This window comes from Carassius auratus, chromosome 16, assembly GCF_003368295.1.
Source record: "Carassius auratus strain Wakin chromosome 16, ASM336829v1, whole genome shotgun sequence".
Lineage (NCBI taxonomy): Eukaryota > Metazoa > Chordata > Actinopteri > Cypriniformes > Cyprinidae > Carassius > Carassius auratus.
The window spans coordinates 7,340,157-7,354,269 of NC_039258.1; the positions used below are offsets into that span (position 1 = coordinate 7,340,157).

The window sequence follows — 14,113 nt, forward strand, 5'->3', positions numbered from 1 at the left end:
AGTAAGTGTAGTGAGAAATTTGAGTGGAAATTAACAAAAGACATGATCATGTTAATAACAGTATAAAAGACACGCACAAGATGACTTTAAACAACGGAGGACTCATTACATTAGCTTCTGATTAATTTTTTTAATATTTAATTTTACTTTCAGGTTGTTTAGGTCAGTGCTAGTGTGAAGAGGCATTGATATGAAATACCTTTTCATTAATTTATAATTATTGATTAGTGAACATCAAATAATAAACATGAGTCTAAACTAACTTATAATGAGTGTTTCATAGCATTACCTGCTACTTTTGTTTTTCCTCTCCCGACTACGCTTGCGACTACGACTGCGGCTACGGCTGTGCTTGCGGTGCCGTTTGTGTCCATGTTCCTCTCGGGAGCTGACACGAGACTCACGAGACTCGACGGATGCAGAGCGACCTCTCTCAGATGCCCCTCTGCAACAAAAAAAACCCCAAAATCAATATCAGTCATTCCGTGCTGCTCCTGTCAGTGAGGAAAGAGATTCACTACACTGAAATCAGACTTGTGACCTGTGAGATGACTGCTGTGATGCTTTGAACTCCACATCCTTCACTTCCTGCCAAATCCTGCCTAGCTCTCCAGAGTGGATGTCAATCACCTCCCGAATTACCTGAAAGAGATAGGAAAATGAATACAATTATACAGAACATTCTCTATGGCTCTAAAACCATTGACAGTGTATAGAGACAGCATAAATCCAAATCATAGGTAACCAAGAGGAAAACCAGACATAGTGTCCCGAGACATAAATAGTGCTTTGTTGGTAAATAGATAAGATTACCACAAATCACATACCTCAGTGTAAGACTTCTTGGTGATGTGAACATTTTTCGCTCTGTAAGACTGTCTACGCCTCCTGTAGTCCCTCATCTCAGCCAAGACCTCTAGATGAGACTTCGGCCCACTCTGTTCTTCTTCTATACAAAACATCATTCTTTACTTATAGCAATCAGGTACTATCAGTTCATTTGTACTTAGTATTTGGACTTTATATGGGAGGTCAAAAAAATCAGAAGATGGATCAAATTGATACCGAAGCCCTTGAAATTGAAGTCATTCATAATATTTTCCAATTTTAGAGCAACTTATGTCTTATGTGAATTAGCTGCTATTGGGGCCTTGGCACAGCTCTGCCTCTTGGCTCATTGGGCTCCATGATGCAGCTCTTCCTCAGGGCTCAGTGGGTTCCATGGTGCAGCTCTGCCTCAGGGCTCAGTGGGCTCCATGGTGCAGCTCTGCCTCAGGGCTCAGTTCCCCTTAAGTTAATCCATTATCAATGATCAGGGCTAACGTGTTGTCTGTGAGTGTATTTCACGTACCTTTTTTAAGCTTCGCAACAAGATCCACATAAAGATCCTCATTGGATTCTCTCTTTGCACTCTGCTGACTGGATTGTTGTATCACATGATCATAGATGGCCAATCGGTCTGCCCCAGTGAGGTCACATAATGCCCTCTTATGATTCTGAGGTATGTCAGGGAGATCGGGAGATGTGTCACCTAAAAAATGAAAACAAATTTTACACAAAACCACAATTATTAGTAAAATAGCTAGACAAAAAAACAAAAACATATTTGAATTAAACATTCATTATCAAAGTATTTATTTCAAAAATGTGTTTCCAAATAAAATATTGATTGACCGGTCAGCAAAAACTAAATGCATTGCATGGGACAAATTGACCTTGAGGTTCCTGGAGTTATTTTTCTTTGAATATTTTAATTTAGCACTATTCTGAATGTATGCAACTAATGTGTGAGATCAAATCTTTTATCAAACGATATTAAGGACCAAGCCTTTAAAAGGATATCGAGCCAAAGGATACAGCAAGTATATGTGGAAATTTTGTTTAGACCAGACTTCCTTTAATACTCACCCCTGTTACGGAAAAAAACAAAACAAAGAACATATAAATGTTGAAGACATTTGGAAAATTTTAATCGAGACATGTATATCACTGATACACACATTCTGGCACACACCATTTTAAATGTGCCATATTGATAAATGCTGACATGTCCCAATCACTGGCTAGGGAAATAATCTTAAAACTTACTTGGTGTGTGAAGTCCTGTAGATTTCATATGAAGGGCATTTTCCCGGGTCTGCAGAATCACTTGATGAAATGTATCTTTGTCTGTGAGTGATAGAAGTTACTGTCACACAACTGCACCCAGTTTCAAAATTAGGGCCACAGAAACCTTATTACAAGAGACTGAAATGTAGGAAGGGTGTTCCACAAAGTAAAAAAAAAAAAAAAAAAACTCACCCATGTTAATTGAAGGAATATTAGCTTTCTCATAGTACACTGAATGATCAAACATTTCAGCCTGGAAACATATGACAGAAAAAAAAAATTAATAAATCACAAGACCTTTTTGTGTCATTGGCATTTTTAATGTGGTGTGTGGTGCCTTACCTGTTCCTCTTTTGAGTATCCCATCTTACTGAGCTGACAGGAGGCTTTGTGTTTCTCCATCCTGTCCCGTGGGACTGTGTGGTTTGGATCATATGGACACACTTCCATCTGTCAAATCAGAAGTGAATACAGGGATTTTTTCTTTCAACTTTCAAAGCAAAATAGAAGGTGCCAAATATCTTAGAGATTTAGAGTAAAGCTTTTAATCTATACAAAGTATAAAGATTTAAGGACTGTGTTAAGCTAACTTAGACTTGTCTTTAGCACTTGTATATAATTTCTCTTTTGTTGCTTCCATTGCCTCATCTGTAAATAGCTTTGGATAAAAGCTTATGACTGACTAAATGTAAATAAAGGCGATTTTACTTCTTAATGAATATGATCGTTTTTATAAAACAAAAAATAAAACCAAATCGATTGGTACATTCTAGCTCTATTTTAATCAGTGACCTGACCAGTTTACAATTATTAATACAATAAATTGGTATCATAAACCACGGTTAAAAAACAAACAAACAACAACAAAAAACAACAAAAAAAACATGAAAAATGCAAAACAAAAACTCTCAAAGATTCTGCCACTAATTAAATGACACTTCATATTAACTTAGTTCATTATGAATTTACAGTACTACACTAATTAATTCACAGCTAAATAACCCATTCTCATTATAGTTGTATGTGTTTGGCTGTTGTTTCTAACGTTACCGGAATTGCATGTGAATCTAATTCCTGACTCCATCCCAGCGCCTCAAACAAACCCTTTAGGTCTGCTTGACAAGTCTCTGTGAAATCCGTGAGCTCCTGCAAACGCTGCATGCGCTCCTGAAGACCCAACGAGAAAGAGCTTTCACACATTTTGTATTTACAGTGCTCATAAGCAAGCTTCTTGTTTCGCGATGGTCTTCGTGTGTTTGTTGGCGCTTCGAGATGACGTAACATGACGTAGCTTCGAACTATGGTTGCCACAACCGTGACAAATAAAACTTTCATGCGAAAATGATTAACTGGTGGATGGGAAATATGTTATTTTCTCAAACAAGGTACTTATATAAAATTCTATGAATATACCTTTTTTATTATTTTTAATTTTTTTTATTTAGTGGTCAATTTTCGATCTTCAGTTGTTGATACTTTGAAAACACACAATAACTAGTGAAACAAATCTACATAAAATAGTTAACAATATAAAATAATATAAAGTAAAATAAAGCAAATAATATGCTGAAATGCTAACTGAATCCAATTCAACACTGTAAGTGTAATCTTGGAGTTGACCACCAGATGGTAGCACATCTTCATTTAGTGAGCTAACACGTTCCACGTTGTTTTACAGTAGCTTATTGATGGAGACGGACTCCATTTTCAAGGCTATCAGACTGCCTACGTTGTTAGTCCAAAATAACTCTCATTGAAGTCTTTTGGTTTAACAAAATGACTCACTTTATGACTTTAGATTCAACAGCATATCGACTTCATTATGCCAAACTGAATGAATCACTGTTTTTTGTTTTGTTTTTGTTTAATAACCTCGAGATGTACATGTGGCAATAAAGTAACTTCCTTTGAAAGTTTTTTTAGAAAATGAGATGCTTGACGTGGCATTACAACACCTGACTGCATACTGAGTCAATAATGAGCCAAAAGACCCTCCTTTGTTTCTCTAGAAATAGATATGTTGGTATGGTAATAATGATGTGCTCTCAGATAGTTTTTTTTTCTGTTTCCATATTCACTTCCTAACCAGTTTGGGTGTTCTACACTGATGCCATGTTAACGCACAATGACGATAGTATAACTTTGCATCTCCCACGCAGGAACAAGTCAGCACTGACGTCTGCTGGCTGAGCGCTAACACCTGCGTTAAGAATACCTGCAGAGAAAAAGATAATTGCTATCTAGAAAATTCAAATGAGATATCTATAAATACACTGTATAGAATTAATTGAGCCTTGGCTCCCTGTTGGCAGAAATACGTCTGTAAAAGAAATCTTAGATGTCACATTACAATGTTTCTATATGTTCATCATATAACAGCTGGGCATTATTTTTAGCATTCGAAACAGATATTTATCTTTCTTTTTTTTGTAATTTTCAGGCACATTTTCCATCTTGGACTAGGGTTGACATTTAGCTACATAGGAAAGTGATTCATGAAGCACAATATCATTGGCTTTTGCACAAAAAAAATAAAAATAAATAAAATAAAAAAACTACCTCCACGTCACTTACAACATAAATTCTGACCTTTTTATTTTGCCACTTTAATACTGCTAATAGTAACTACAGCACATGGTTTGTCTTTCAATGTTGTTTTTTTAGTCCCAAAAGTCATCCCAGGTTTTTATATTTTTTTGTTTCTGTAGCAACACCTCTGATAGCCCTTTACTGAGACGCAATCAAGTTTGTCATGAAAAAGGAAGCAATTTTCTCAACCCCAGACATTGTAGACAGACATCACTGGACAGCAGAGGCTGAAGCGGAAAAGATTTTTGGTAATAAAAGCATGTCCCACTCAAAGACCCTTACAGTTCACTCGATTTTCTTTTTCAAACAGATGCCTTATTGCTTTTCCCACTTCTAGTTCTCTGCGTCTCACTCAGTGGACTCTGCCATTGAATGTATTTCGGTCTGAAAGCACAAAAGAATGCCCTCTTCGATTAGTTCCAGCCCTTGAACTATCAAAATTACCACCTCATGGACGAAAATGATCACAAAACAGCACTGGGGTGAATATAAAAAAGAGGTGTCTCTGGATTTCACTCGAATGTCTCAGTATGTTCAGCTCGTGTCTGCAGTATGGAGCTCATAGTCGGCTGGATTAGCGCTGCCCGCTGTTGGAAATAAACGTGTGGCCTGTGGCATACCAAACACGGCCTATTAGTGTGCAGCCCACGTGGGCAACTACACTCTTAAGCGCTCCCTCTGCCTCGCTCTCTGCCCTCACCCCTCCCAAACTCTCTCTCTCGCTTGTGTCTCCTCTGGCTCAGTGGTGTGTTTCTAAGAGATAAGACCCTTGCTCATTTCACACATGAACAGAATGGGGGGTGCTGGTGGAGGAAGAGAAAACAGGACTCTGAGGGCAGAAGAAATGCCTCAACTGGTAACTCCGCCCCCAGCTGCGGCACTTGATTGGTCTGTCCCAAAGGTGGGTGTGTTTACAAAACGCAAGAACTGACTAGTTGCAGAACTTCCACAGGGGGTCTCATGTAAATAAAACATTTGTTGTGAGGTCATATTAGTTCAAATGAAGTTAATTCCAATGTTTTACCTCAGTCTAATAAAATAGCTAAATAATGTCAAAAGTAATTTTGTTATATAATAATTAACACGTAATCTTGTTTGACAGAAGTGTTCATGTTTTTTTCCGTATTCATAACTCTCATTTGCCATAATAATATAAAGTCTTAAATACTATTTATTTAAATACTGATATATTTTTCAATTCAATAAATTCTGAAGAAAAAATATATTGCATTTGTGACTTTTCTCAGAATCGTGAGATAAAACTTCACAATTGCAAATTATAATGTCAGAACTGTGAGATATAAACTTTCAATTCTGACTTTATTTTATTTTTTTCTAAATTATGAAACACAAGAATTGTAAGATATAAACTCATAAACTGGACTGTTCATATCTCACAATTCTGACTTTATAACTCATAATTGCTAGCAAATATATCACACTATTCTGAGAAAAAAAATCTGAAATATGATATGCAAACTTGCAATTGCGAGAAAGAAGTCAGAATTGTCAGGTAAATTTTTTTTTATAATTAATTAGATAGTAAAGTTTGTAGACAAACTTTAAATTGGCTTGAAAAAGCCTAGCTAGAATGGTTGAAGTAATGTGATAAGCGTTAAGTATGAAGGTTTTTCTTTTGCAACTAGCCAAACCAAACTAGCAACCACCCTGAGTACCATAGCAACCACATAGCAACACCCTGGCAACCTCACCAGGTATCTTAGCAACTGCATAGCAACAGCCTAGCAAACGCCCCAGGTACCCTAGCCACTGCATAGCAACACCTTAGCAAACACTATGGGGACCCTAGCAACTATCTATCTATCCATCCATCCATCCATCCGAAAAAATCAGACTTTAACCATTCAAACCATTTCAGACTGAAAACGTCAAACTTTTTGTAAACTAAATTTTTTTTAAAAACTTTTCAAACTTTCTAGTCTGGCTTTCTCAAGCCAACTTCAAAGTTTTTTTCTCGACACAATGTTTTATCGCAATTACCTTGATATTATATTTTATTCAGTGGCAGAAACATGCTTCCAAAGCATTGGCCAGTTCTTATGTAATGATTTTTATGTTTATTTCAAGCAGCCTTGTCAATTTAAAGGCCATTTCTTGAGGAGACTCCTCCTCTGATGTCTCTGGGGCTTTATGCAAAGTAATTGTGAGGAATGAACTGCCTACAGTCTGTTGGCCTTGTGACAATCAGACGGCACATGAAAGGAGTTAGTCATGCAAATCCAAGTTAATGAAGTGTTTTTAGTCCTTTAAGAAGGACCTATTCTGGTGCCTTTGTCTCTATTGAACATCCTGTTGGTAACACTGGTTGCAGGCAGGAAAATAAACTCAATTTGAGCAGCATTTGTACATTAAAAGCCTTGTACATAAAAAGAGTTGCTGAGCTTTGCTTGCGAATTAAACAACACAAAAAATGTTGTATTTTCACAGCAGAACCAACACTCTGAATTCATGTTTACTCGAAATGCTGGGATACATTTTATCTGACATAGAGCACATTGTGTGTTGGTTATTCCTCGAGTTGAATGAAGCAGTATTATTGATGACATTTGAAGAGCTGTAGCTCTTGAAAACTCGTTCAGTGCACTCCAATTACATCTGAAGCCTGGGTTTTTCTTTAATTAATCCAAAATCAAAATCATTGATGACTCTATTACAGAGTGTGAACAGCTAGTGTTGACAGAAATCGTCTTCAGTCTGTTGCATGGAGTTTGTTCACGATGTAAATTCACTCTCTGTTCAACTCATCCCCAGTGGTAAATTAACAGAGCCAAGGTCGATATGCCTGCAGCACATCATTGGATTCAATGCAAAATTGCATTGCTGCTGCTTTCTTAGCAGAGCAAAGACAGAACATAGTGATTCGATGAATGAAGAGAACATCAGCTAGTCCATCAGAAATGAGCAATCTGTTCAGATGCTAAGTTTAAAGAAATACAGACAAAAAGAATATGCTTTTAGCACAGCCCAGGGCAATCGCATAATTAAAGTTACCATTCAGAGCTCCTGCTCAGTCATGAAAGCACAGGAGCACTGGAACTGATTTCAGTGAAGAATGGTCCCAGTAATGGCCCACCTGAAGAACTTCCCCTGGTTATCAACTGCAGATAATCATCAGAGGGTAAAACCATTATCCACTGGATACATGACATCTGTTTTTAAAATCAACTGAGCTGCTGTGAAGAAGTATCTACTTGCATTTTTATTTTCAGTATTTTTAATTATAGGAATAGTTCTTCCCAAAATTAAAAATGTACTCACTCTCAGGCCATACATGATGTAGGTGAGTTTGTTTGCTTGAACAATCAGAGCAGATTTAATGTAATTTAACATAACATCACTTACTCACCCTCTGCAGTGAATGGGTGCCATCAGAATGAGAGTCCAAAAAAAAATAAAAAAAAATAAAATACTGTTTAGATTTAAATCCATCAAGCTGTTTATATCTTCAAGCCATTGCTTAAATGTAAAAATCCATAATATTGCTTTCTCCACTAATAAAGTTGTCTCGCCTCAATCAGGAGAGAAATATGTAGATCTACCATCATTCAGAAGTGAAAACTGTCCAAAACAATTCTAAAAAAAATATGTAGGTTGATTTTGAGGTGAGAAGAAAAAAGGGGATGGACTTTTTCACTGGAAGAAGCTATTTTATTGATTTTGACCAGAAGCAAAGTACAAAACTCATCAACATGTTGGATGGCATGAGGATAATTAAAGTTTAAGAAATTTTTATTTTTGGTTGAATTATTCCTTTAAATGTAGAAGAAGAAGAAGAAGAAGAAGAAGAAGAACAAGATGAAGAAAAGGACTCAAACTCTTAAAACACACAAACACATGCACGTTTTCTTTCTTTCTAATCTTCCACTAATTATCATTTTGGGTTGAACTACCCTTTAAATGTTCCTGTCTGTCCAGAGCTTTAACACACTTGTACTGACTTACATGAGTTTGACAATACAATTAGTCATCACTGGAGTAGTTAAACCTCAGGATTTGTGAAGTGCACTTTGACACGGTTGAAGCAGACTTGCTGTAAGCTAGACAGTCATGTCATTAGAGGGGTCTCTGTGTTTGTCGAGGTCCTGAGTACACGAACATGTAGAAAAAAAACCCTGACATTAAGAAGAGACATTGATATTCCTATTTTGAGGCACATGCTCATAATATGTTCTCATTTGGCAGCTTCACCAAGGTTATTTTGAAGAACTGGATATACAGTATCAGGACAAAGAAATGCAGATCATTAAATTCTTACAGAACCAGATTTTCTTATGTAGATCATTCCTACATTTCCATACTAAATTGAACGACTGTCTTTCTGTCTGTATTTGATTTAAAGGTGCTACATTAGGTAAATATGCTAATTTTGTGTAATAAAAGTACAGAGGAGTTGAACATGAGTGCTATTTTTAATTAGAATATTTGTTTGTATAAGCTTTCTACAGAATCCATATTTAAGTACTGTATGTGCCCACTATTAAAGTGAGCATTTTTGCATAAATGTCTGGTTACTGCACTGTATTTCAATGCAACCCAACACAAGCAATTGGGTAAAACTGTTTTGTGTCACAACAACTCATTGTAAAAATCATAAATTCACAAAATCATTATTTTCAGTCTCTTGCAATGGAGATATATCAAATGCTGAGATTAAACTGTCACAGTCAACAGTTTTTCAGTGCAGCAGCAAATAATTTCTCTGTCAAGCCACTGCTGGGGGCCGACAGAGACTCGGGGCACAGGATTAGCTGAATGACAGAGCAGTTATTACATCTACAAATCTACTTTCACAATTAAAGGTACTGGAAAGAGTGTGCCGCTTTATTTGAAGACTTTTTTTTCCCTTCGGTTTGACCCCCATCACCCTCTGGAACATATGCTAGAGGACATTCCACAATAATGTGGATGATTAGGAGATGTTTATTTAAGATGATGTGGTAAACAGGAAAGTTGCCTTTGTCAAGGACATGCAGATGCAGCACCGGATGCCAAATGAGTCTGGACCTCCCTTTTCTTTGAGGGAACACCCTCAGGCGAGAGCATGCCATTAACATCGGAGCAATAATGAAAGTGGAGAGGAAATAATTAGACTTGTAGAATGTAAATTATGGAGCCATTAATCATTAAACTGGGTCAGTATTAGCACTCTACGAAAGTGCCAAACAAACAATGCTTTAATTATCGGCCAATTAGGTGGTTAATAATGCTTTTCAGTGGAAAGATGGCCCTTGCTGCCATCAAATACATATTTTATTTATTTGTTTATTTATTTGTTTATTTACTGTTCACTTGCAGCAGGTAACTGAGGAACCTATTACACCAGATTAATTTACTAATTTTTACAGTACTTTTTGGTTTGTTCTTAATCATAGTTTCTAGTCCTTTTAACTCTGGCTAATATATATATATATATATATATATATATATATATATATATATATATATATATATATATATATATATATATATATATATATATATATATATATATATATTTAAAAATGTATAAATATTAATTTGAATGTGTCTCCTTGATCTCCTGGAATAATAGCATATAATATATTTTATTTATGAATTGTTTGTGTTTTATAGATTTAAGTATGGGCTAATATACTATTATCTAAGAATGTTGTTATAGCAACAGCACATTTATAAAAGCATATTAGGAATCCTCATTATCACCTATCTTAGTTCATTTGCATTTGTTTCATTGTCTTTGCAAATGCTGTACTAAAAGGTATAACGTGCAAAATAGCAAAATAGTGTGATTGGATTTTTATTGTTTTAAAAAAACTGTTGCTGTTTGTTAGCTGTATGTATGCACATAACGGAACCAAATTGAATGCACTTTTACTGTGTTTCACAGGTAAGGATTTCATTCTCTCCAATACCTTCAAAACCACCCACACCAGTCCGGAAAACCAAAGCACATTTATTAATTCAATTTTTAATTGAATCTTTCTCACAATTTCTCTGCTTAGTTAATTCCCATGCTGTCCTCAGGGTGGATGATTGGCGTGTAATTACTAGCTGTTGGCACAGACAAGACCCAGTATGTCCTCATTTTTTTTTCTCTCTCTGCCATTCTTTTTATTGTGGATCCTTTTTTAAAACTCTCTGTCTGCACTTAAAACTTCTTCCCAAAGTCATCTCTCTCTCACTCTTCCTTTTTGCCTTGCCTCCCCCACATATCCTCTCCATCTTCTCGTGCTGTTTAATAGTTTCTATTCTTCCATTAGCCAAACTGCCTCGCTCATTGTGAGGGTCCGTGTGGGTGTTTCCATGTAAAGCCCTCTTTATATGGCATAACAAGAGCTTTTCTCATAATAATTATTTCTTCCTGCAGACCTATCAAACTGGGCATCGGCCCACATGGCGTCGCAGTTGAACTCCATTGTTTGAGGACACGTGTTAATAAAACAAGTGGCAGATAACAGTAATTACCACTCAATGACTTTGGTTCTCTGAGGGGCCACGCAGAGAGAGACTCCAGGTCTGCGTGTTAAGTTCATTTAAAGGGTTAGCTCCCCCAAAATGTAAATTCTGCCATTATTTACTCTCCTTTCTTTCTTCAGTGGAATGTATTAAATATTCATTTCTGCAGGGCATCCTTGCTGCAACTTTTAGTAAAATTAAAGTGAATGAGGAGTTGGGCTGTCAAGCACTAAAAAGGTCATACAATCACTACAAAACCATTATATGATTTATTACACTACAGTATATTACTAAGTTTTCTGAAACTGTTCAATAGTTTCGTGTTGTTAAAAAAACTGGAGAATCAATCAGTCCAATTCGGGAACTCTTGACCACTTGTCTACTTCCATGACAGATTTCCTATAATGGCCCTAGTGTTCAAGTGGGTGTGAAGACTACAAGTTTGTGTAGGACTTTGATTACTCATTGAGGCACACGTATAACGCGCGTAGAAATGTTCGATTTTACAGAGCTTTATTTAATCATTTTCAACAAAACTGGTCAAGACCACAAATGGGTCCCACTTAGGCTGGATTGGTGAGGATAAAATAATAAATTTATCAACTGACTTGCTACCTGTTAAAGGGATGCCACCAACCCCTGTGAAGACTTTAGATGATGTCCACTCTGAATAAATATACTAAACTGACAAATTTATGCTACATTGCAATCATTATTACCACAATATATAATCACTGCCTTAATCAAGTTAATTGCCGTATGGACATTCCTTTGACATAGTTACCTTTCATAAAAAGATTAAATCTTAATTCTAATCTAGAAACATGCGCCTCCTGTAAAGTTGCACTTTGAAATAATATGTATTGTAAAAACTGGCATTTAAATAAACATGAAAAAAGATCTATGATTTATTCAGAACTTATGCCAGTTATTAAAATTTCAGTCTGTTTGCCACACAAGGCTCAAGAAGACTTATTGACTTTTATGGTGTTTTTTGAAGCTGGAAAAACTTGGTCCTCGTTCACTTTCATTATATCCAGGTTTGGAATGACTTTAGGTTGATTAAATAATGTCAGAATGTTTTATTTTTTGAGTGATAGGCTACCATTCACACTCTTTCCATCCACCCATCCCTCTGTACCACCTCTGTCAGGCTGTCGCTTCTCAATGTCCTCCTTCTATCACCAGAGTATTAGCATAAGTAATTACAAATTCATGTGTGCCGGCATGGGTTTCTAATTTAAAATAAATGTGTTGATCTCTTTGATTTCGCTTTTAGTTCAGAGCAGCCCGTCTTGTACAATTAAGATAACAGGGGTTTGTGATGGGCGTCAGCAGAGGGGGGTAATTGGAATTCCCTCCCTCTTTAAGCTGTTATCTCTTTTTGTTTTAAAGTCTCCCGAGCTTTCTGAAGACTCCAGCGGCGACTGGTTCATGCCGCATATTCAAGTCTGTGTGGCTATCGCGAGGATCCACAATGAATGGTGTTTGGAGCTTGGTGCTCATGTAATTCTATTGATTTCACTTCAGAGGAAATGTGTGTGAAACACAGGGATCCATATCCACTTAAACCGCTGAACAGTGCTTCGCCCTGAATAAGAGCGAAACGTAAATACACAATTTAACATTGCTCTAAAACAGCCATCGCCTCTGACTGAAATCACAGTGAAGTTGATTGTATTCAAATGAGTGTCAGAGCTGCACTTGACATGCATGCGTTCACAATAGAGCTCTCAAGAATACGATATAGTGTGCTTTGTCAGGAAAAACTGACTTCTCAGGAGCCATTTTTCCTCCAATGCTGCAGCAAAAAAGGAAAAAAAACGTCAGGAAAACGTACTCAGTTACTAATGTAACCTCGGTTCTCTGAGAAATGGGAATGAGTACTGTGTTTTGCTAAGACGCTATGGGAAAAGGCCTTTTTTCCTCCTTAACTGATCCCTTTTATTTTAATCACGCAGTGAAACTGCATGGCCATTGGTTCGTGTAGTGCATTAAAAACTAACTATGGTGAGGAAGACCACCAAAGCCTGCCAAATCCCCCCAGAATGGGCAGGGCATCTGGCTATATAAGTGGGGGTTTGCCACAGGATATTAGTTTACTTTGACTAAAGTCATAACTGAGTTGTGCAGCTACATGGCATGGCTAGCAACGCTGTACGTGTTCCTGTATCTCAGTGAACCAAGGTTACATTAGTAACCAGGTACGTTACCTTTTGATGCTACACTCGTACTGCGTCTTGCAAGATGCACGCCGTGCTAATGTAGTGGAATGACTAAAAGTATCAAACTTCCATAAGCAACCAATGCCCATTTAGAGGTTTGTTAACAACAACTCAAGGCTAAGATGGGCTGAGCTTCCTGAGGTCACACACAGCCTGGATAATCATTCCAGAGTACTCCTGTAGCTTTGACACCCAGGGGTCACGAGCCAACAGGTGGACTAATGCCTTGAGTGTGATACGACCAAGGGCTCATCTTTTTATGCAGTGCATGTTGCTTCAAGTAGAAAAGACCCTGGCCTGCATTGCTGGGACTTCCAGGTTATAAAACCTTGCGAATGTGGATGGCGAGGCCCAGTGTTCCACTTAACAAATATCCGCAATGGACACACCACTGGACCATGCCCAATACAAGGCGATGCCTTTAGTTGAGTGTGCCCATACTCCAATGGGAAATTGAAGGCCCAAGGAAGAGTATGCTAGTGTGATGGAGTTAATTATACAACTAGAGAGTTTTTGTTTAGTGACTGGAAGCCTTTTGGTGCAGTTACTGAAGTTGACAAAGAGTTGTTCTGACTGCCTATAAGGGGTGGAATGCTCAGTATAGATTCTCAGAGCTCTGATGTGGCAGAGCAGAGAAGAGAAGAGGATCTCTGTCCTCTTCAGAGGGAGGAAGCACGGAGAGCGTTATGACCTGTGCTTTGAATGAGAGCACCATAGGTACGTAACCGTGGCTT

The 14,113-nt window shown here is 37.2% G+C and overlaps 1 protein-coding gene across 2 annotated transcripts in view; it reads right to left on the minus strand.

The window, feature by feature from the left end:
- The window catches only part of snrnp48 (small nuclear ribonucleoprotein 48 (U11/U12)), a 3,710-nt gene extending 324 nt beyond the window's left edge, over positions 1 to 3,386 (minus strand). Inside the window, exons 1-8 of one of the 2 annotated variants that reach the window (XM_026283710.1) lie at positions 3,160 to 3,386; positions 2,452 to 2,559; positions 2,302 to 2,362; positions 2,089 to 2,169; positions 1,352 to 1,531; positions 828 to 946; positions 542 to 642; positions 290 to 445 (exon numbers count right to left, since the gene is read on the minus strand). In XM_026283710.1, coding sequence (XP_026139495.1) covers positions 290 to 445; positions 542 to 642; positions 828 to 946; positions 1,352 to 1,531; positions 2,089 to 2,169; positions 2,302 to 2,362; positions 2,452 to 2,559; positions 3,160 to 3,309 — 956 coding nt within the window. In that variant the 5' untranslated portion in view covers positions 3,310 to 3,386. Of the gene's footprint in view, positions 1 to 289; positions 446 to 541; positions 643 to 827; positions 950 to 1,351; positions 1,532 to 2,088; positions 2,170 to 2,301; positions 2,363 to 2,451; positions 2,560 to 3,159 lie in introns of both variants that reach the window. The other variant, XM_026283709.1, reaches the window with a different exon arrangement.
- Positions 3,387 to 14,113: the final 10,727 nt, after the last annotated feature.